Below are 19,618 nucleotides of genomic sequence, written 5' to 3' on the forward strand. Positions count from 1 at the left end.
AACTTATATTAAATATAGAACGCAAATTGAACTTAAAAGGCTTGCCTGGAAATGTCAACAAAGTCAAGTCATTTTAGAACGGGGGCTTAAAAAATGATTTTAGTATAAATGAAGGACAAAGTTATATTATATATATAGAAAAAATTTATATATATTAATATAAATGGAATTGTGGCCATTATAAAGATATTAAAAGAAAGTTGCCATTTTCATGTTAAAAAGCCTTGAAACAGTTTAAATTTTGTTCGAAAATCGAAGCTAATAACTTTGATAGTAAAACAAAAAACAAGAAAAAAACAAATTCATTAATTCTAGATGCTTAAACATAATAATTTTGTTTCCTTTCAATGGGCTCAATGGATTTCTAAAGTGAGTTTTTTTAGATTTTAAATTTAATTAAAAATTCATTTTACAAACTTCATCATAAGATTGAAAGGAACAAAATTCGGATTATTCTTGTTAAATTTATTAAATTAAAATTTATAAATATATTTTATATTTGCATGTTATAAGAAAAAAATTAGCATCTGAATCAAATGAATTTATTTTTAATACGCATTTTACACAACACACTGCTTCTCATATAATTTGATGTGTATTAATTATCGAATCAAATTCTGACAAGTACTGGATTGTTGTTTATGCAATACCCTGATTAAAAAATTATATTTAAAAATTTTATCAATAAATGTGCACCTTAAATAATATATACATAATAATTAATAAAAAAAAATATATAAAATTATTAATTAAATTATATTTAAACTTAATTCATAGGTAAATATTTAATGTCATACTTAGAACCATGTGAGGAAAACAACAAAACAGAACAAACAAGAAAACGAAATAATATTCGTTTTACATGTATGTTTATGTAAAAATTATTATATTAGGCTATTGATTATGTAGTTTAGAAAGGAACTAAGACGTTCACGGGTTTTTATTGCAGGAATCGTTCAATGGGTTATAAAAGAAGATAAAACCGCGGAGTGCTATTAAATGAGAGGGTGGAAACTGAAGATAGGGGGGCAAAAGCCCCCTTTTTGGTTTTTTCAATATACCTCGTAAACCAAGCAAAATTTTGATATATTGCACATATAACTTTTTGTAGAGAATTAAATTTCTTATTGGAATAATGTTTTTTAAAAATTAAAAAAAAAAATTCCATACCAAAATAGTCGAAACAATCATAAAAAAAATATCAAAAAAATCGATTTTTTGAGTTTTTTTTGCTTTTTTAATTGTACATTTTTTTTTGGGTTGAGATAGACATAAACGTTGCTCTAAAGAAAAAAAGAAGATTAAATTTCCTTCAAAATGCTGTACTCACTAAATTTTTTCATTGAAAATTAACCGAAGTATGGCCATTTTAATCTAGCTTCTTTTCGCATTTTTAGTTAAACAGAAACATTTGAGGGGAAAGTACGATAACTTAAGCACCAAGAACTAATAATGAGATTCTGTAGAGGGGTTAAATACAATCATTGTTTACTATGGGAGGGGGGGTCAATGTCCCCCGGTTTTGGCGGGAGGGGCAATTTTCTAAAAAAAATACTTAAAATAAAAAAAAATTATTAAAAAACAACGGCAACACTTACAGTTTTGATTGATACTTTTTTCAAAAGCTAGAATTATAAACTTAATATTAATTTTAAAATGAAGTTATTTTAATCAATTGTTTTTGAAATAAGCGAGTGATTCCGATAAAGAAAGTATTTTGTCTATTTTTCAATTTTCTCAAAAAGTAGAAGGCATAGGAACATTATGATTCTCATGATTTGATAAGAAATCAATTAAGGCAGTTAACTTTGTCGATGAATTTCGTATAGAAGTCCACAGTCTTTGTGAAAATTGTACTCAATGTGCTTTTTAAACTATTTTTTCACAAGTTTTGACTTTGAAATCGGGCATTTCAAAAACAATTGATTAAAATACCTTTATTTTAAAATTAATATTAAGTTTATAATTCTAGCTTTTGAAAAAAGTATCAATCAAAACTGTAAGTGTTGCCGTTGTTTTTTAATAATTTTTTTTTATTTTAAGTATTTTTTTTAGAAAATTGCCCCTCCCGCCAAAACCGGGGGACATTGACCCCCCCCTCCCATAGTAAACAATGATTGTATTAAACCCCTCTACAGAATCTCATTATTAGTTCTTGGTGCTTAAGTTATCGTACTTTCCCCTCAAGTGTTTCTGTTTAACTAAAAATGCGAAAAAAAAGCTAGATTAAAATGGCCATACTTCGGTTAATTTTCAATGAAAAAATTTAGTGAGTACAGCATTTTGAAGGAAATTTAATCTTCTTTTTTTCTTTAGAGCAACGTTTATGTCTATCTCAACCCAAAAAAAATGTACAATTAAAAAAGCAAAAAAACTCAAAAAATCGATTTTTTTGATATTTTTTTTATGATTGTTTCGACTATTTTGGTATGGAAATTTTTTTTTTAATTTTTAAAAAACATTATTCCAATAGGAAATTTAATTCTCTACAAAAAGTTATGTGTGCAATATATCAAAATTTTGCTTGGCTTACGAGGTATATTGAAAAAACCAAAAAGGGGGCTTTTGCACCCCTATCTTCATTTTCCACCCTCTCATTTAATAGCACTCCGCGGTTTTATCTTCTTTTATAACCCATTGAACGATTCCTGCAATAAAAACCCGTGAACGTCTTAGTTCCTTATTACCCTGTTTTTTTCGACATAATCAATAGCCTATATCTTAAATTGCTGTTTACTAAAAAAAAATATATATAAAATTTTATGGTTGTGTAACTATTCACAAAAATAAATATCCTAAAATTAACAACATTCAATGCGCGATGAGAAGTATATTTTCCTTTAATGTTTAGGAAATGGATTCTGAAATTCTTCACGAGCTTTTTTTTTTGGAAATGAAAACAATACAAGATTGAGATTATTTGGAAAATATAAATTCCATCCTGCAAGAATCACTCGAATAACAACAACTAGTGAATTATAAAAAAAAAAAAACAAAAAAAATAGTAAGATGTAAATCATTAGTACAAAATGAAGCTTAAACCTTCAAGAAAAATAAAATATTAAAATTTGAAAAAAAAAAAAAAATAAATAAACGTAAAATAAACTTGCCAAACTTAATGTTATAAAAAAAAAAAAAACAAACAAACTACAAAAAATATATAAAATAACTCAGTATTAAGAAATAAATCATAAAATTCATACATACATGAAAACTCATACTTAAAGATACTTAAAACAAAAATAAAGACATACAAAATCATCATCCCAGAAGAAAAACAAAAAAATCGAACTTTTAAAATTATGAAACGTTTAAAACTATGAAACTATATAAAAAATAAATCTAATTTATTTATTTATTCTATTTGTTAAAATAATAAAAAAAAAATACAAAACAAACTCAAAAACAACAAGTTAAGTTGTTAAAATAATTAACACAGACAAAATTTGAAGTTTGAAAAGATTTATATGTAGTTATTTCTTTTGGAAAATTGTACATTTAAAAAAAATAAAATATTTTAAAAAAAGCAAAAAATTAAATTACGCAAATTTATTTAAATTATAAAACCTATTACATATATAAAGAATAAACTATCATAAATATATTTAATAAATGTGTATTATAAAAAAAAAGAAAATTTAATTGATAAAAAAAGAGTATATTTACATATATACACACAACTACAAAAGATTATTGTTGTATATGTATATGTAGATATGCATTACTATGACATAAAAAACAAGAAGAAAACACCTAAATGTTTTAATTATAAGCTATATAACATTAACAGAAGATAAACAAAATAAAATATTACAAAGTATAATACAAAAATAAAATATTAACTGAATTTTTTTTTTTCTTTAACTTGAATAAGAAACAGGTAAGTTACATACTGGACCCTATTGTGAATCTCCAGGGGAATTTTGTTTTCCTCGGAATTTATTTCCAGGGAACAAAAAATCTTATGAAATGACCAGGAATTTTTTTTCACGATAGCCTCCACTATGAAGATTGGAAAAGTCAAAGATATGTGTCGGTAAAATTAAGTACTATAGAGAAGCAGGGGAGAACTCCTCCAACTCTTGAACGAATGTTAGCGATAACAGAAACAATTACTACATACAAATTTAAAATAACTTGAGAATTACCTTTTCAATACTGTCCAAATGCCCTAATTCTAAGTTTAATCACCCCTTTTACGCATAGAACCTATAAGAAAACAAAGTAATATCATTCGACCTTATCCGGAATTCCATTTGTATCAAAAATTTGCTACGATTCCCGAAAAACAATCACAATCCGTTAGTAATAGAAAATTTCATTCAAATCGTCACTATGATTGTTTTTTATTCGGGAATCGTAGAAAATTTCTGATACAAATTGAATTCGTGACAAGGCCGATTAGCTTTTTTCATTTTCGTTCTCTTCTGCGCATCTGTGCAAAGTTGCAAAATTTTAGTTCCGTTCCATACTCTGAGACATTCGAGTTAAGTAAGTATTTGGTAATTTTTGTTACGGAGTCTGACAGATTCAGTCTGTTCTGTTCCCAACTTCAACATATCGCCATGTTTCTTTTTCACTTCCACCAGTGCCAGTAGTTCAACGTACGTCTCTGGCTGAAGTACAAGTAGTTTGATTTCTTCGAATATTTTATGTTTTATTATGCCAAAGGTGGTGAACACTTGAACAGGAAAAAAGTATAATTTTGGACGTGTTTATTATAAATTGGTGTTTATGTAGGGCTGAATATTTTATGTGTCAGTTTACTATAGAGTTTTTATATAGTATGGGGAATTAAAAACATTTTCCACATCTTTGCACCAATCATAAAAAAAATGCACTATGTAATTATACATTTATTTTAAACCAAAAAAGTTTTACATGACATTATTATGATGGAGAATGCCAAAAAAGTGGGTCCGGTAATTCTGTCTGTCTGTCCGTCTATGTACACCGCGAGCTACGGCCTAAACTAATGGAGCGATTTTCTTTAAACTTGGGAGTAAATAATTTTAGGTGATTGAATTTTTTTTTTAGAACCAAAACTAACGGTACCTGCCATATAACGGAAATAGAAAAGTTATTTTTTTTTTTCAAAAACGGCTCTAAGGGTTGTGTAGTATTACACATAAGAGCCAACTATTGAAATAAAAAAAATATGTTCTGTACCGTTGTTAATGGTACCTGCCTGAATGTTTAAGCTGGTACTGTCATGTACAAAGAAGAAACCCTGAGAACACAGTTCAAAAGGCAATCGCTTACAACGTTCCAACGCAATCGTGAAGAAGAGGCAGAAGAACTCATGGAGAAGACAAATGCAACGACAACTGCATTCAGTTGGCCTTAGACATGGAACAATTCAAAATCGGAAGCCTGCCGACGTTTTCTAAGGTCAACCCGACGAACCCCACATGCGGAGCCGTAGTGTGAAGCAGTAGAGTGGGAGAGTTGTGACCCCATCCGAGATCATGACTACCGTCGATAATGGAGAAGAAGAAGATTAATGGTACCTGTCTTAGAATGTTTTTTTTTTTTTTGGTTTCTGAATATCTCGTACAAGACTAACCCGTTTATGTAAAGGTAAATGCATTAAAATTTTCCAAAAACACATTTTTTGATATTTCATTTTTTTTTTTTTTTGAAAAATAATTTTTTTGAAACGGGTTGGTGAAAAATTTTGAAATTTCGGTTTTATTTGTAAATAAATTAGGTATTTATTCAAAATGGCATACCAACTTATTTTTAAAATATTTTAGAAAATTTTCATTTTATACAATTCTAGAGAACATCTAGAAAACGAGAACCGAATTACCTTAGGAACAATTTGAAACTATAGAAAATCCATACAAAACAAAAAATTTAAATCTGTTGAAAATATTTATTGAATGTGATTACTTTGCTAAAAAACACTGTACGCTTTGGAATCATGTGTTTAAAAATCAAAGAGAAAATATATTAAAAAAAAAAAAAAACTGTTGTTCATCCAAGTTTTCTAAATCAAGCTTAGTTTTATTTCTAGAACCTATTACGGACTTCCAATTAAATAATCTTTGAACAAAATCCGAGTGTTTTTGTGATTTAAATAAAAAACCATCGCTTGCTTAAAAGCATTCCCTATCCCTTGTTATAAATTAATGAATTTGAAAATAAAAAAAGAACTCTGGCCCATGGGGGGATCGAACCCACGACCTTCGCGTTATTAGCACGACGCTCTAACCAACTGAGCTAATGGGCCACATGAAATCTGTATGTAATTTGTAAATTTTCATCTTGCTCTCTCAACACAACTCTTCAAAGCATTTATGGAGGAATTATAAAAAAAAAAGTCTACACGTAGAGATTTCCCTTGACATTTCTCCTGTCATTTTATATTTATCATCATTCTTTCATACATTTTTGTTTACTTCCCCCAAAAACATTTTCCAAACCAAAAATATTAAAATCAATCAAGTAAAAATTAATTAAAAATAAAAACAATTAACCCACAATAATGGAAAAACTAGAAGCATTAAAAATATCATCAATGCGTCCACGGACCAACATTCTTGACCGTCCTCTGGCTAAAGGTAAAACAGAAGTATCCCAGAGCATTGTGGCTCTTTTATTCAGTGAAATTGTGCAATATTGCCAAAGTCGTGTCTATACTGTTCCAGAATTACAAACAAAGTAAGTTTATTCTTCTTTAATTTTAAAGAATTTTTATTGAAAATTTAATTGAAGACTACATGAAATGGGTCAGGATGTTGGAACTCGAGTAATCGATATCTACTTTGTTCGAGAAAGGAGTTCAAAACGAGAAACTAAACTAACACAAATGCTTTTGTTCGTCAAGACAACCCTTTGGAAGGTATGTGATAAGGTAGCAAGTACCTCGGCAGAGTTTAATGATGTTTTGTCTTCCAGAATCTATTTGGTAAAGAAGCCGAGAAATTGGAACATGCAAACGAAGATGAACGCACTTACTACATCATTGAAAAAGATCCTTTAGTCAATGCATTCATAAGTGTACCCAAGGACAAGGGTTCATTGAATTGCGCTAATTTCACAGCTGGAATTGTGGAAGCTGTCCTGACTCATTGTGGATTTGTAAGTGCAATAGCTTTTAGATCAGATTGCCTATCTTTCTAAAACTTTAACCTTCTACAGCCTTGTAAAGTAACTGCCCATTGGCATAAAGGAACAACTTATATGGTAAAGTTTGAAGACTACGTCATTGCTAGAGACAAACAATTGGAAGATAAATAAAATACTTTCATGGAAATTTCATAACCATTCTTTATTTGTATTATTAATATTCATAAGGGATAAATAAACTGGCAATTTTTTCGTTTCACGTTTAAATGAATTTGAATTGACGATCTTTGTATGCAACTTGTCCAGTACGGAATTTTTGTTCCTTGGCATCACGGTCAGCCTTGAAGCCCATAGCGAATGCACAAATTGGTAAGACGACAATAAGCAATCCTGTTCTAGTTGCTTTGGTAGTTGGTCTAAAGTGTTCGTAGAAGTTGACACGCATAGCCTGGAATCGTTGCATTCCAGCATCGAACTAGGAGGAGGAAGAAAACAAACATATTTTGGATTGAAATTTCTTTGGTAGCGAGTTATGATGACATAACAATTCATTTGTGAAGGCAACAACTTACCACAGTGCCACCCTCACCGGTTGCATGACGATGGGGATTGGTAATTTGCTTTTGGAATTCAGCACGTAATTTACTAGCACGCTCATGCTTTTTTAGCAAGAGCTGCTTTTCAGCAGTGGACATTTCAGGCATCTTGAGGCAGTAGTTTTTCTTACTGGGATTCTTCAAAAATGTTCCTCGAAACCAAATTGGATATTTTGGGCCTGATGAAAGGTGACAGATTGGAAAATGACAGCTGTCAGGCAGGAAAATATTTTTACTTTTAGAGGTTGGTACTTCGCGGAAATTGTAATAGATTTTATGTCATTTAAAGTGATACCAAACATATATATTTTAAGGTCTGCCCACAAGAATTATTTGGGAGACGTTCATACTTATTTTTCACACATTTTTTTCAGATATGTATTATGGCTAAAACAAATGTGCGGCACATCTGCACGCATCGCTGCATGCAGCGCTGCACCCAAAATACATGTGCATCACTTTTTAAATTATTGATGTCGACTTCTGCCAAAAAAAAATTGATAACCTTGATATTTTTTATAATAATACGAAATTAAAGTTGTTTTGTTTTTGTTTAAACTTATTTTCTGATGTTTTTTCTTGAAGTTTTGTATGTAATTGTATTTTTATTATTTTTACTTTTCTATACCTTATACCCAATGGTATCAAGGTCCATATATGTAAAAATAGTCACATTCATGCTTGAACCGAGGTTGACTTGCAGCTAATCCGCCGAAATCGGCGAGTTAAATTCCTAAACCAAGGCCGATCCACGTTTGTACAACTGGCACTCAATTAAGTGTAGACGTATTTTTTCATGTTGAGTGCCAGCGGATAGTTATTTTACTGTCAACAAGCTGAAACATTCGCAGCATTCTTTAATCTTTAACGATTTCAATCGGGTTGCGTTCAGGTCGACAATCATCATCTTTATCACTAAACTTTGTGATCAAAACCGTGTTGATCATCACAAATCATACTCTACTTCTACTTTATTATACTTTTTTGTAAATTTCTCTTGCAGTTATTTTAATTTATTTTACTGCCAAAATTAAATATTAAAAAGTTTCCACAGTGAAAACAAAAACAACAAATGTTTGTTTAGCTTTCCAAACCAGAACTGACAAAAACGCAAATTCTACATACACGCAATACTTATACTTTTGACCACTGTTTACTTTTTCGCTAGTGTCTTGAACTATTTTTATCAACTTTTGCATGGGATATTCACACGACTAGCAGTCCATGTATGTCAAGCGTTTTTATACAAATTTTGACACCTCATTTACCACAATTATGGCTGATTTCATAAAGATTTAACAGGCTTTTAAAATTTCAAATGACTTTTTTTTGTATAGAACAAACGTCATTTCAAGATGTAAAAGCCTGATAAATATTTAAAAGGGCTTTAAGAAATTGGCCATTACCATTTAACCACGTTTTCGCGATTTCATGAATACCGCTAATAATTTTTTCTAAAAACTTCGATTTAAAAAAAATCAAAGTGTAGATACGGCCTTATCTAAGAAAAGAGTTTTGGCATCACTTTTTAATGCTTTATTTTGATGTCATCCATCTACTTTGAAAAGCAAATTTAATTTTTCTCAAACTTTTTACATAAACAAAATTTGTTTTTTTTTTTGGCAAAAATGAATTCAAACGTAAGTTATAAATAAATTCCCATAGAATCCTTCACAATTTTATAATTCCTACAGCGTCTGGTCGATGGCCTCGTATCTGAAATCTCAGCTTTACACATAAAAGTCCTGCAACATGCTGCTGAAATATCACCGTTTGTAACTGAAAGAACTATCGGTCCAGATAAAAAGGAGCACCAGGAGGAACCAGTGACTCCAATTAGGTCTGAAAGATTGTCCCAAGAATCAAAAGAAATCCCAAAGAAAACTAAAAGTCCTTTAATAATCTCGCCTTCTCGACGAAATACAAGTTTTGAGGTAAGTTTTTTAAAAAAAAGCGGGAGAATATTTTGTATTATTTTTTTTTCTAAAAAAGAATTTAGACTATGAAACTATTAATGCCACAATAATCCTTCGGGAAGCTGAAAAAAATCGTCGCAAATCTATTCGCAAACAAATCGAAGAAATCCATCGCAAAAATAAACCAAATGAAAGTAAAATCATTGAAATTCGAGAAAAACTCGATGAAGAACGAGAAAAACGCCTGCAAGAACAACTCGAAAATGAGAAACAGATTCTCGAAGAAGCCAAGAGGCAAGCTCTGCAACAGCTGAGCGAAGAAGAACGTGAGATCAATGCACTGAGGCAACAAAGCCAACACACACTCCAAATGATTACGATTCAAGCGATAGTCCAATATCAGAAAAAGTTTCGATTTGGTTATGAAAAAGTCGCTAAAGTTCTGATGTCACTTGATAAGAAAGTCCTTAATTCAGCTGAGGCACACAATCAAAAGTTGAAGACCTTTGTACAATCATTTGATCAACTTATAGGAAAGATTAGAAGTCAAAGTTGTGGAACGGCAGAACTTAAAATCGCCGAGAATCTTTGTAAATCAATTGTTGAACTTGAAGTCATTATTGCGAATGAAGCAAAACAACAACAAGGTCAATTGCAGCGCCAGCAGCAAGAACAACAACAAGAGCAGGCAAAACAGTTGGAATTACAAAAACAACAACAACAACAGCAAGCTCAAGTACTTCAACAACAACAAAATGAACAACATCAAAAAGCAGCGGCAGAAGCTGCAGCCGCTGTTGCTCTTGCATCCAATCAAGCCAAATCTGTGGAAGTAAAAGCTCCTACTGATGCAACTGATTCTAATACAAATGTGCAAGTTCAGCCAATAGCTGATCCAAATTCAAATGTCCCCATAGAAGCATCATCTCAGTTTGTTAGTAAAGAACGGTTTGAGTTTTATACACAAATCAATAAGTTCTATCAGGAAAAGGTTGAGAAAGTGAAACCTCTTCAATCGGATGATAATATGAAAAAATATAGATTTGCTTGTCAGAAAGCCATCAATATTCCAGTGAATGCAATTTCAGCTGTTAGCTCGCAACATTTACAGGTGAGATTTTTTTTATTTTATTATTTTATTTTCATGCTTCATACTTTAGAGTTCTTCACTTGTGTTCAGAAATTATGAAAAAGAAATTGGGCTTTAAATTCTTTGATACGTATTATATGTATGTTATATACTGTTTTTTAGAATACTGCGCTAGTGTTTTTATTGAAAAACGAACATTACTGAACTTTACTTGAGCCAAGAAATTGTTTGATCATTTTAATTTTATTCACGGCCTTCACAAGTCAATGTGCTATGGGCCAAGGTGAGATAGTTTTTCAGATTTGACTTTTTTTATAAATCCTATTTAAATGTTCTAAGTTCTCCCATGCAAGAATTTCAATTCGATTTTATTTCAGGAGTGTAGTCTTAAATAGCACAACCATATTTTTAACAATTCTATCCTTTTCAACAGTGCAGTTTTTTGTTTGTTATTTATCACAATAAAAACAGCTAGTTTTGTTGCTGTGCTGCTCCTTATCTCGTTAAGGCTCTAACTACATTTTTTTTCACAATTCCAATGTGGGAAAAAAGTAAGCTCAACTTTATAGTATCGTATCATAATTTCTGTGGGTGCTATCATGCGAATTTTGACTTGAAACAAGCAAACAGCATCATTTAAAAAATGAATGACGTAACCTTAATCCCCGTTTGTTAATTACGATAGATGCCCTTTCAAGTCATAAATAAGTTTCATTTTAATTGATGGTGGTGTTTTTTTTGGAAATTCTCTTTGGTAAAAAAATTAACAAACACCTTAATTGCGATTTGCAACTATCGATAAAAATTGATAAAAATTTCGGTATTTTTTAACTTAATTCACAAAATTTTTGAAAAGAGTGAATGATGCTCTCCGTTATTAATTGAAATTTTTCATTAAAAAGTTCAGTTTTCGCATAATTAAGGTTTTAAACACACTAAATTTCAGTAATAATAAATAATTATAAATTATTGATAGTTTACAATCGCAAAACGAGTAAAAGTTTTTGCAAGTTCTTGTATGTTTTTCAAAAATAATGGTTTGCATTTGAGAATATAAAATTCTTGTTTAAAACTACCTTTATTTTATGTTTTCCAACTGGTTTACTGAAGGCTTTTACTGATCGCTATAACTGTCTCCTTAAGTAGGTCAATAATGCATCAAAAGTTATAGTTATTTCCAATATAACAAAGACCTACTTATTATTAACCAATCAATTAACTATTTTGAAAAGTATTATGAACAACGTTACTTCTGTAGGGTATTTTATTTCAGTTTGTTTTCCGTTCAAGCTCTGTTTTGAGATTTCAGCTGTTCTATTTATTTGCTTCCAATTTTTTTTTGTAGTGCGTTTTGAGCGTTTAAAGCTCTGATGCGAACACATCAATAGAATTATGATTTATTTTCATTAAATATTTGTAAGAAAAACCAACCCATCTAATGTTCTTAAATACTATCTTGAATCCATAGAGTTGCTAAAGTTGTCAAAGTTCAGATTTTTTCCACTCAGGTCAGAGGCTTTATTTTGGATTTCCTTTCACTCTATCATATTTTACTGATAAGCTATTGTCATCATATTCCAACAGGAACAAATTCGCAATTAGACAGCTCGCGAAAAACCAAAGCCTACTGAACTTGGGTCTAGTTTAATAAAGCTCATTTATTACGTACTATTGGAATCTCTTGATCGAAAATCGATTTGTTTTATGCATTTTAAAGTTTGCAAAATTGTTATTTCCATATAATCAGTACTGACTGAAATTTTAAAACATTTTTCTTCTTTCCTACAATTAGATTGTTTTAAATTTAAAATATTTCTTTGTTTTCTTATCGTTAATGGTCCAGTTTTCATATTCAGCCCCATTCTGAATGAATACTCCCGAAGAAATGTATTCGTAAAATTTCCATAATATCTTTCCTTTTCTGTTTTTATTTGGGCTGAATCCTATTTGTTTGCAATTAAAGAGCTGATTATCGGCCATTCCAAAGTAACGGAGAAGACATATTGACCTTCTTTCCAGTTTATCTCGTTGAAGAAACAATCGTTTTTCTTGAAACTTGGTAGGTCTTAAGGGCTCATGATAAAGTTGATGTTTTACAAGTTTCACGAAAAACTAATCAAACGTAGGCAAATTATTCACAGATAAAGTGGTAACGGAGAAGACGAGTACAATTCTTCTCCGTTACTGTCTTTGTCTGTTAATAAATTAGCTATTTTGAATTAGTTTTTCTTGAAACTTCTAGAACTTCAACTTTATTATGAGCCCTTAATACTCACCAAGTTTCAAGAAAATATATTGAAGATAAACTGAATAATAAGCGTGAAAATGTCCTAACAATGCAAATGGAATGGCCGTTATGCATCATCTCTTCTGTTCGTAAGTGTTTTTCAATAGTCAGTACTACTTATCTGCCGTTGGTTTTCACCTTTGTGAGTCAAGATGTCTTTGTTTTTTGTAAACATTTCGTCGAATCCATATTTCGTTGGCTTTATCGTTCCATGTAAAAGTTAAAAAGTTAAATAAGTTATCATAAAGGATGCATTTAACATACAAAAAGTAGATTGTCAATTATCATTTGGCAAACCCATCAAATTCCATTTCCTAGATAGATAAGATATATCTGCACAGAAGTATTCTTCATCCCTCGATACATTTTGCTTGTCACATGTGTGCTTTAAAGGAACCTAATAATCCATTAAAATTTGAACATTTTTCCTTGGAATGATTTGTTATGAGCAAAGTCTACGTTTGAATGTTACATGAAAAAAAATTGACGGATTGTGTGAATATTTGGACAAGCCAAGTGGAAGAAATATGAATTAAAACTCATCTTAATTTAATTCCAGGATAAATTCGAAAAGTTGTACTCCTTTATGAATGGTAATCCTGTCAAAACTACGGATGGACAGATCAGCATTAACGACCATCCACTTGGGCGTGACTTTTGCATTCTTCTGATGGCTAAAAAATTCGTCAGTCAAGGCGATACGGCAGTTTCGAGTAACCCCCAAGCTGCCTTTCCAGTTGCCACGGTCATCGTCTCTCTATGGAAACTATTTCCGGACTTTGGCAATTTATTCCTTGCCTACACATTCAAAGAATCACCCTTTCTTGTTCCTTACTTCATTCCCCAAAAACGTGGACAATCCATTGAAGAGTACTCGAAACTACTCGGCTATCGTATAGTCGATGGAGCTATCGAAAGTCAGGAAATGTTTCTAAAAAGACAATTGGGCATAGCTCGACTGTATTCAGCTGTAATGATGACACCAGGACGTCGCGCCGATGGCAATCAACATCCATATGGCATCGAACATGCTTGGATATGGCTGAGTAACTTCATTGCACTGCATCCATTGCCAGACATTTGTGCCACACTCATGTTGGAATTCCTTACGAATGCCGGAGCCGATATGTTGGCAACATTTGGCAAACAATTTCGAAAATTATTGCTCGTCATTCAACAGCAATATTTCCCAAAGCTATCAGCTGTGGACGAGGGTGGACCAAAAGCCCGTTTAGAAATAATTTTGGGGAAAATTCTGATGGAAGGACAGATACCAAAACCGCAAGGAATAATACCGCCCAACTTTTGGTAGTAAAAATAATTTAAAATTGTTTGTTTTATGTTTGTTTAGAATTAAAAGAATGCCGATTGTAATGTTAAAATTTGCTTATTAATTTAAGAATAAAAAAACGACGCATATTATTACGCTAATGATAAATCCAAACGATTGTATTTTTCTGATATCCAGTTATTTCTTCTCATAATTAAATTGGCAATCATTTATTTTTCTGGGTAACTGTTTTTTTTTTTAATCCTCTTCATCCAAATCGAGGTCATTTAGTTCATCTTCCAAGCCGCCCAAGCAATCATCGTCAAGGAAAAGATTCTCATTAATTGGAGCCGCATCATCATCAGCAGGTGTTTCGGTTTTAACTGCAGCTGCTTCCTCAGCATCAGCGGCATCTTTCTGGTCTTTTAATCGAGTGTTTGAGGCGACAGTTCCAGTTCCATCCACCTAAAAAGAAATAAATTAATTTACTTGAGTGGGTGAAATAGTCACAATTTAACCTCTTGAGCTGCCAGAGACAACGCCGCCAAATCAAGTTCCTTGTATTCAACTGTGTTCTCATCTTCGTCATCCGAACGGGCATAGCTATCGAATGCTGCATCACCATCCTCCATTGGACCATCGTCAACAAGATCCGGATTGAAGCTAAACATTTCCCTACCGGAAATGCCAAATTGTTTGCCCTTGTTGTAGTCCTTCTTCTTCTTTTCTTCGTCGGCAATGCGTTTCTCCTTCTTTTCTTGGATTTTACGTTTCTTCCATAACAAGAAGGATTCTAGAGTTACACGAGTCTTTAAAAAGAAAAATCGATTAGTGGTTTAAGCAATAAGACGCGAAAGAACAAACCTGATTAGGTCCTAAGGCAGATCGTTCTCTTTCAATTAAATCGACCAAAGAAATTTCGGACGGTTTTTCTTCCTTCTTCTTGTCCTTTTTAAGAACATAACCATGTGGCAGGGCATGCCGGTAAATGCAGTTCTCGCCATTTGGACACTCCCAAAACCAACCGTATTTAGATTCTTCCAGAGCTTTTAAGAAGAAATTACAAATCTGTCCAAAACAAATGAAATTAAGTCAAAAGGATTTGAATGGTTGGTTAGTAGTAAGGCCCGATCCAGCTTTTGTGCCGCTCTGGGCAAAAGTATTATTTGCTACCCTTTAAAATCATAAGTTCGAAGGGCATACAAAAATTATTGCGCCTATATTCAGAGACGGACCAAATTGGTCAAATATTTTGCCTTTTTTTGAAAAAGTTGTTAAAACTTAATGTGGTTTACATAAGTGAAATCGATTGCATCGGCTTCCCAATTGCTAGATTTCTGTTCGAGCCCTATTATTATAGGTAGATATAGTATAGAAGAACTCCCCCCAAAAAAAACTCACACTGCGGATCTCCAAACCATGATTTTTTTTCATCATAACTTTATGAGTTATGGCTAGAAAAAATTTTACTCTAAGGCCACACAAAATGAATCATTGTGCAATGGGAGAAGGTAATTTGGTTTTATTCAGATCGAGTTACCAGCCAAAACTAAAAAAAAAAATTTGTAGCTGTACTTATCAAGTTTTAAGAAGACCCCAGCAAAACCTCTAAAATTGTCAATAATTGGGTCGGAGATACAAAATTTCGTGTTCAGCACGAGGCCCTGACCACAATTTTTTTGGGGCTATTGCTAGAGCAGTATGAAGCCCAAAAATTCACTTGATATGAGCTGCAGTCGCTGCTTTTTCTTTAAATGAATTCCAATGAAAAAAATTCGCTACTTTTTCTCGAAGGATCGCTACTTTTTTAATCTCTTTTTTGAGACGGATTTACACAGATTTTCACACGTACTACAATTTTGCCAAATGCAAAACGTCAAACCAAACAAAAATTTTGTAAGGAAATAAGGAACCAGAGCCAATTTTTGTTTATTTGAAATATATAAATCATTTTTGTGAACAAAATAAACAAATATTATGTTGTTTTGTTCTTACTATGAAGTTTTGTATATTCTTTTGTTTTTTATCGGTCACTTGGACACAAATACATTCACAAAAAGAGATCGCTACCTCTTTTGATTTCCTAAATAGCCAAAAAGTATCGACTTTAATAGCGACTGCAAGTAGTTTAGTATTGGATAGAGTATAAGATACAAATGGATTTCACTTAACATCAGCAATCTACAAAACAGAAGATACTTTAACCTTTAAGCCTGGTACGCTGCTCGCGCTAAATTTTAGCTCCCATACAAATTATCGAAAAATTTTATCTCAGCTAAATTGGATCCCATACAAGTTATCGATAACTTGTATGGAAATTTTATCTCGGCTAAAATTTAGCGCGAGCAGCGTACCAGGCTTTAGTGAAAACACATTCGTAATTGTTGTTTAATTCAAACTGGAATTTATCCAATGCAATTCAAATGGAATAAACTCAGTTTTTCTTAAAAGCAGTTAAAACGGAAAAAAATAAAAAAAAAAGAATTTTCCAAAAATGTGAAGCAAGTATGCCAAAATCAAGGTAATAAGTCTGAATGAATGAATCGACAGTTAATTTATGATAAAGTTCAATTTTCTGTTGTCAGAGATCCTCAGAAGATCAATAAAAAAAAAAACAAACAATTAGATTAAGATTTGTAGTTACCGGTTAAAAGAGCATTTACTGAAGAAAAAAAAGAACATATTATGATATTTTTTTTGCTAGGTTCACATTCAGGAGAGAAAATATAATTATTCTAACTGCATAAATTTAATTTTTTTTTGAGAGTCCAAATCAAAGCTTCTTTGTTCGTGTTAAGTACTAACTTTGATATACATATTTTGAGAAGTGTCAGATGGGAAAAAAGTGTTTTTATTTAAAGAAAGAAAACAATTATATCTTTAAAAAAAAGTAAGTTTTTTTCTGCAGAAACTTGCGATTTCTATTGCAACAAGTGTTTGTTTACGAGTATTTTTTTACATAATGTGTTCAGATAGGGAGCTTTTTTATGTTTGGTTTTCCAACTCAACTGCCCGATTGCGTTGTGTTTTGCAGTTAATGAAGTCAAAATTAAATATGCAATCAAATTTAGAGCGTGAAAATCAAGAAATCTTAGCAAAACACTTGTTTTTTTCCCGAATTCCTATACATACAAGTTCCTGGATTGAATCATGTATACAAAAGTAGGCGTGGCAAGGGGCAAATAGGGTCGACACTAGCCGTTTTCTAGATATAAATATGCAAAGTCAGAAGTGGGCGTGGCAGGGCGCGTGGGAATTTCGCTAAAGTTTGTAAAACTTGTTGTTATTACATTTAAAAACTATTTTTTTTTTCCAAACTTCGGGATAGCAGAATATACATAATATTCTAACGTCGAATTTTTCTATAGGGTAAGCATTGGTTTTGTTTCAAAACAAAAAAAAAAGTGATAAGGTGAGCTTACAAGTCTACATACAAAATAGCAAAGAAATTGAATGAACTTCAACTTATGCGGTGGTGGGGCAGAACAAAGTCTGCTGTCCCAGCTAGTAACTTTATAAGACTTGAAAAGTTTGTTAATGAAAAGTTATTTAAATGTGCTTCTTGCTCTCCCGATATTGCTGCCCCTAAATCCGGAAAGCAAGGGGCGGCAAAATCAGGGCAAGCTGGGAAATTGCCCTGGGCAGTATACCAGCTTGTCCCCCCCCCCCCTAGATCAGGCCCTGGTTAGTAGAATAACAAATCTCACAATATCAGTTGTTGTAGCACGTCGTTTATCATTTGAGGCCTTCTGATCAACGACAGCTTTCAGCTTGTCCGTGTCCCAGCTTTGCATGTCGTTGCCTTCATCATCACGCATGTCCACGTAAATGGAACGTTTCTCGGTCTGTAAAAAAAATTATAATCTTATAAGACCAACACACAACAAATATAGACAGAAGAAGAACTGACCTTATTCTCGATAGTTAAGTCGTGAGAGAACTTACACTTGTCGCCTTTACCGCAGCTACCTTGCTTAAAGAAGGCACACACAACAGACTTGGGATCGGTACCCTTGTCTACCTTTTGTGCCTGGACAGGCCTAAAGAGTGCAGCCAATTCCTTCTGTTCCTGCAATTTCTTCTCCTTTTCTTCCTTCTTCTTTTCGGCATCGGTCTTAGGATGATGTCCACCGGCGTGAACTTGTTTCTGGACTTGTTGAATGAATTTTTGTTGTTTTGAGCCTTTTTTGTTCTTTAATCCAAATGTTTTGTCCTATTTTTTTGTATGTGAAATTGAATTGGAATTTAATAATTTTTTAAGGTTAAGAATCATATTTGTTGTTTTTGTAAAGTTATTGGTGTTGCATTTTCTATTGGGAGTTAAAAGCGCAGGCACATACACACACACGCACAACACACGACGACTTACCTCAATAACTTTTTCTTTCTTTTTGATTTCGGTCTTTTTGCTAGGAGCAGCAGAACATTTTTTAGGTGGCATTTTTGTTACTGCAGTTGAATTGAATTTATTTTGAACAAAATTTAAAAGATTATTTAAGTAATTTGATGTTAAAAATCGAAAACAAACGTGGGAGATTGTCGTCGGCCAGTGGTACAAAAATCCACATCCGCACACACGATTTTTTCAAATGACAGTTGACATTTGGTGTGTGTCAGAATTCATTGGAAATGAATCGGAATGTCATGGAATGTTCAACTGGAAGGAAAGATCTGTTTGTTTTAGAAATAATTTGAATTCTGGTAAATATGATTTACTAGGAGGTTCAATGGGGCATTTTCATAAGTGTAATAACTATTTTCGGGTAAGAGGTTCTTAGGCAAATAATTAAAATCTTGTTATTTGTTTTTTTGTTTTTTGTTTTAAGGCCGCGTGTGAATTGCGTTAAATAGTTAACACCGTGTAAAATTTTTGACACTATTGAGGTGAATACAAAATTTTCAGCTGTTAAAAATGTATTGGGTTCTGGGACCTGGTTAAATTTGAATTAAATTTTTTTTGCAGATGGTTTTGTTTTGTTTTTTTTTTATTTTATTTATTAAAAAGGAGTATCATAGCAGAAAAAAGGCAGACAAAATTTTAAACAATAATCCATACAGCTAAATTTTTTTTTATTATCTCAATAATGTCAAAAATTTTACACGGTGTTAACTGTCACACACACGGCCTAAGTTATACTTTTTAGCGGCATTGAGTTATTTTACTTTTAAAAAGAAATGTCAAAGGGATAATCTACTAGCAACTAAAAAATATATTGGAAATAAAGATACTTTGCATTGAAAAAAAAAACAAAAAAAAAAAAAAAAAAATAAATACAAAATATGTGCATTAATTTTTTTTTTTTTAATATTCATGGATTTTCTAACAATTTTGACTATTTGGCCTTACATAGGGTCCAAAGGCCAATACTGTAGTTGAAATATCTA

At 31.8% G+C, this 19,618-nt stretch overlaps 4 protein-coding genes and 1 non-coding gene across 5 annotated transcripts; 2 read left to right on the forward strand and 3 right to left on the reverse strand.

Annotated features, from left to right (window-relative positions):
* Positions 1 to 6,043: 6,043 nt before the first annotated feature.
* LOC129919691 (trafficking protein particle complex subunit 5) lies at positions 6,044 to 7,351 on the forward strand. Its single transcript, XM_056000662.1, has 4 exons — positions 6,044 to 6,666; positions 6,721 to 6,847; positions 6,904 to 7,086; positions 7,147 to 7,351. Exons 1-4 carry the CDS (start codon positions 6,491 to 6,493, stop codon positions 7,243 to 7,245), a joined length of 585 nt encoding a protein of 194 aa, XP_055856637.1. The 5' UTR covers positions 6,044 to 6,490; the 3' UTR covers positions 7,246 to 7,351.
* On the reverse strand, positions 6,162 to 6,235 carry Trnai-aau (transfer RNA isoleucine (anticodon AAU)). The gene has a single exon. It is a non-coding gene; the product is annotated as a tRNA-Ile (tRNA).
* LOC129919692 (NADH dehydrogenase [ubiquinone] 1 beta subcomplex subunit 4) lies at positions 7,258 to 7,880 on the reverse strand. The gene is made up of 2 exons (XM_056000663.1): positions 7,647 to 7,880; positions 7,258 to 7,549 (listed from the first exon to the last, which is right to left on the reverse strand). Exons 1-2 carry the CDS (start codon positions 7,776 to 7,778, stop codon positions 7,337 to 7,339), a joined length of 345 nt encoding a protein of 114 aa, XP_055856638.1. The 5' UTR covers positions 7,779 to 7,880; the 3' UTR covers positions 7,258 to 7,336.
* Positions 7,881 to 9,192: 1,312 nt separating this feature from the next.
* LOC129918458 (mRNA export factor Gle1) lies at positions 9,193 to 14,280 on the forward strand. The gene is made up of 4 exons (XM_055999039.1): positions 9,193 to 9,310; positions 9,365 to 9,604; positions 9,663 to 10,697; positions 13,523 to 14,280. Exons 1-4 carry the CDS (start codon positions 9,299 to 9,301, stop codon positions 14,273 to 14,275), a joined length of 2,040 nt encoding a protein of 679 aa, XP_055855014.1. The 5' UTR covers positions 9,193 to 9,298; the 3' UTR covers positions 14,276 to 14,280.
* A 102-nt stretch (positions 14,281 to 14,382) lies between these two features.
* Positions 14,383 to 18,837, reverse strand: LOC129918459 (zinc finger CCCH domain-containing protein 15 homolog). The gene is made up of 6 exons (XM_055999040.1): positions 18,603 to 18,837; positions 18,144 to 18,446; positions 17,941 to 18,078; positions 15,098 to 15,301; positions 14,752 to 15,042; positions 14,383 to 14,698 (listed from the first exon to the last, which is right to left on the reverse strand). Exons 1-6 carry the CDS (start codon positions 18,672 to 18,674, stop codon positions 14,492 to 14,494), a joined length of 1,215 nt encoding a protein of 404 aa, XP_055855015.1. The 5' UTR covers positions 18,675 to 18,837; the 3' UTR covers positions 14,383 to 14,491.
* Positions 18,838 to 19,618: the final 781 nt, after the last annotated feature.

This window comes from Episyrphus balteatus, chromosome 4, assembly GCF_945859705.1.
Source record: "Episyrphus balteatus chromosome 4, idEpiBalt1.1, whole genome shotgun sequence".
NCBI classification, from domain to species: Eukaryota; Metazoa; Arthropoda; class Insecta; order Diptera; family Syrphidae; genus Episyrphus; species Episyrphus balteatus.

Coding starts and splice junctions, on each gene's coding strand:
- LOC129919691 (XM_056000662.1), top strand. CDS start 6,491: ATGGAAAAACTAGAAGCATTAAAAATATCATCAATGCGTCCACGGACC. Junction 6,848..6,903: donor TCAAGACAACCCTTTGGAAG/GTATGTGATAAG, acceptor TTTGTCTTCCAG/AATCTATTTGGTAAAGAAGC. Junction 7,087..7,146: donor TCCTGACTCATTGTGGATTT/GTAAGTGCAATA, acceptor AACCTTCTACAG/CCTTGTAAAGTAACTGCCCA.
- LOC129919692 (XM_056000663.1), bottom strand. CDS start 7,778: ATGCCTGAAATGTCCACTGCTGAAAAGCAGCTCTTGCTAAAAAAGCAT. Junction 7,550..7,646: donor CCGGTGAGGGTGGCACTGTG/GTAAGTTGTTGC, acceptor TCCTCCTCCTAG/TTCGATGCTGGAATGCAACG.
- LOC129918458 (XM_055999039.1), top strand. Junction 9,605..9,662: donor GACGAAATACAAGTTTTGAG/GTAAGTTTTTTA, acceptor TTTCTAAAAAAG/AATTTAGACTATGAAACTAT. Junction 10,698..13,522: donor TTAGCTCGCAACATTTACAG/GTGAGATTTTTT, acceptor ATTTAATTCCAG/GATAAATTCGAAAAGTTGTA.
- LOC129918459 (XM_055999040.1), bottom strand. CDS start 18,674: ATGCCACCTAAAAAATGTTCTGCTGCTCCTAGCAAAAAGACCGAAATC. Junction 18,447..18,602: donor AGAAAGAAAAAGTTATTGAG/GTAAGTCGTCGT, acceptor ACAAAAAAATAG/GACAAAACATTTGGATTAAA. Junction 15,302..17,940: donor GTGCTACAACAACTGATATT/GTGAGATTTGTT, acceptor TGTTTTGGACAG/ATTTGTAATTTCTTCTTAAA.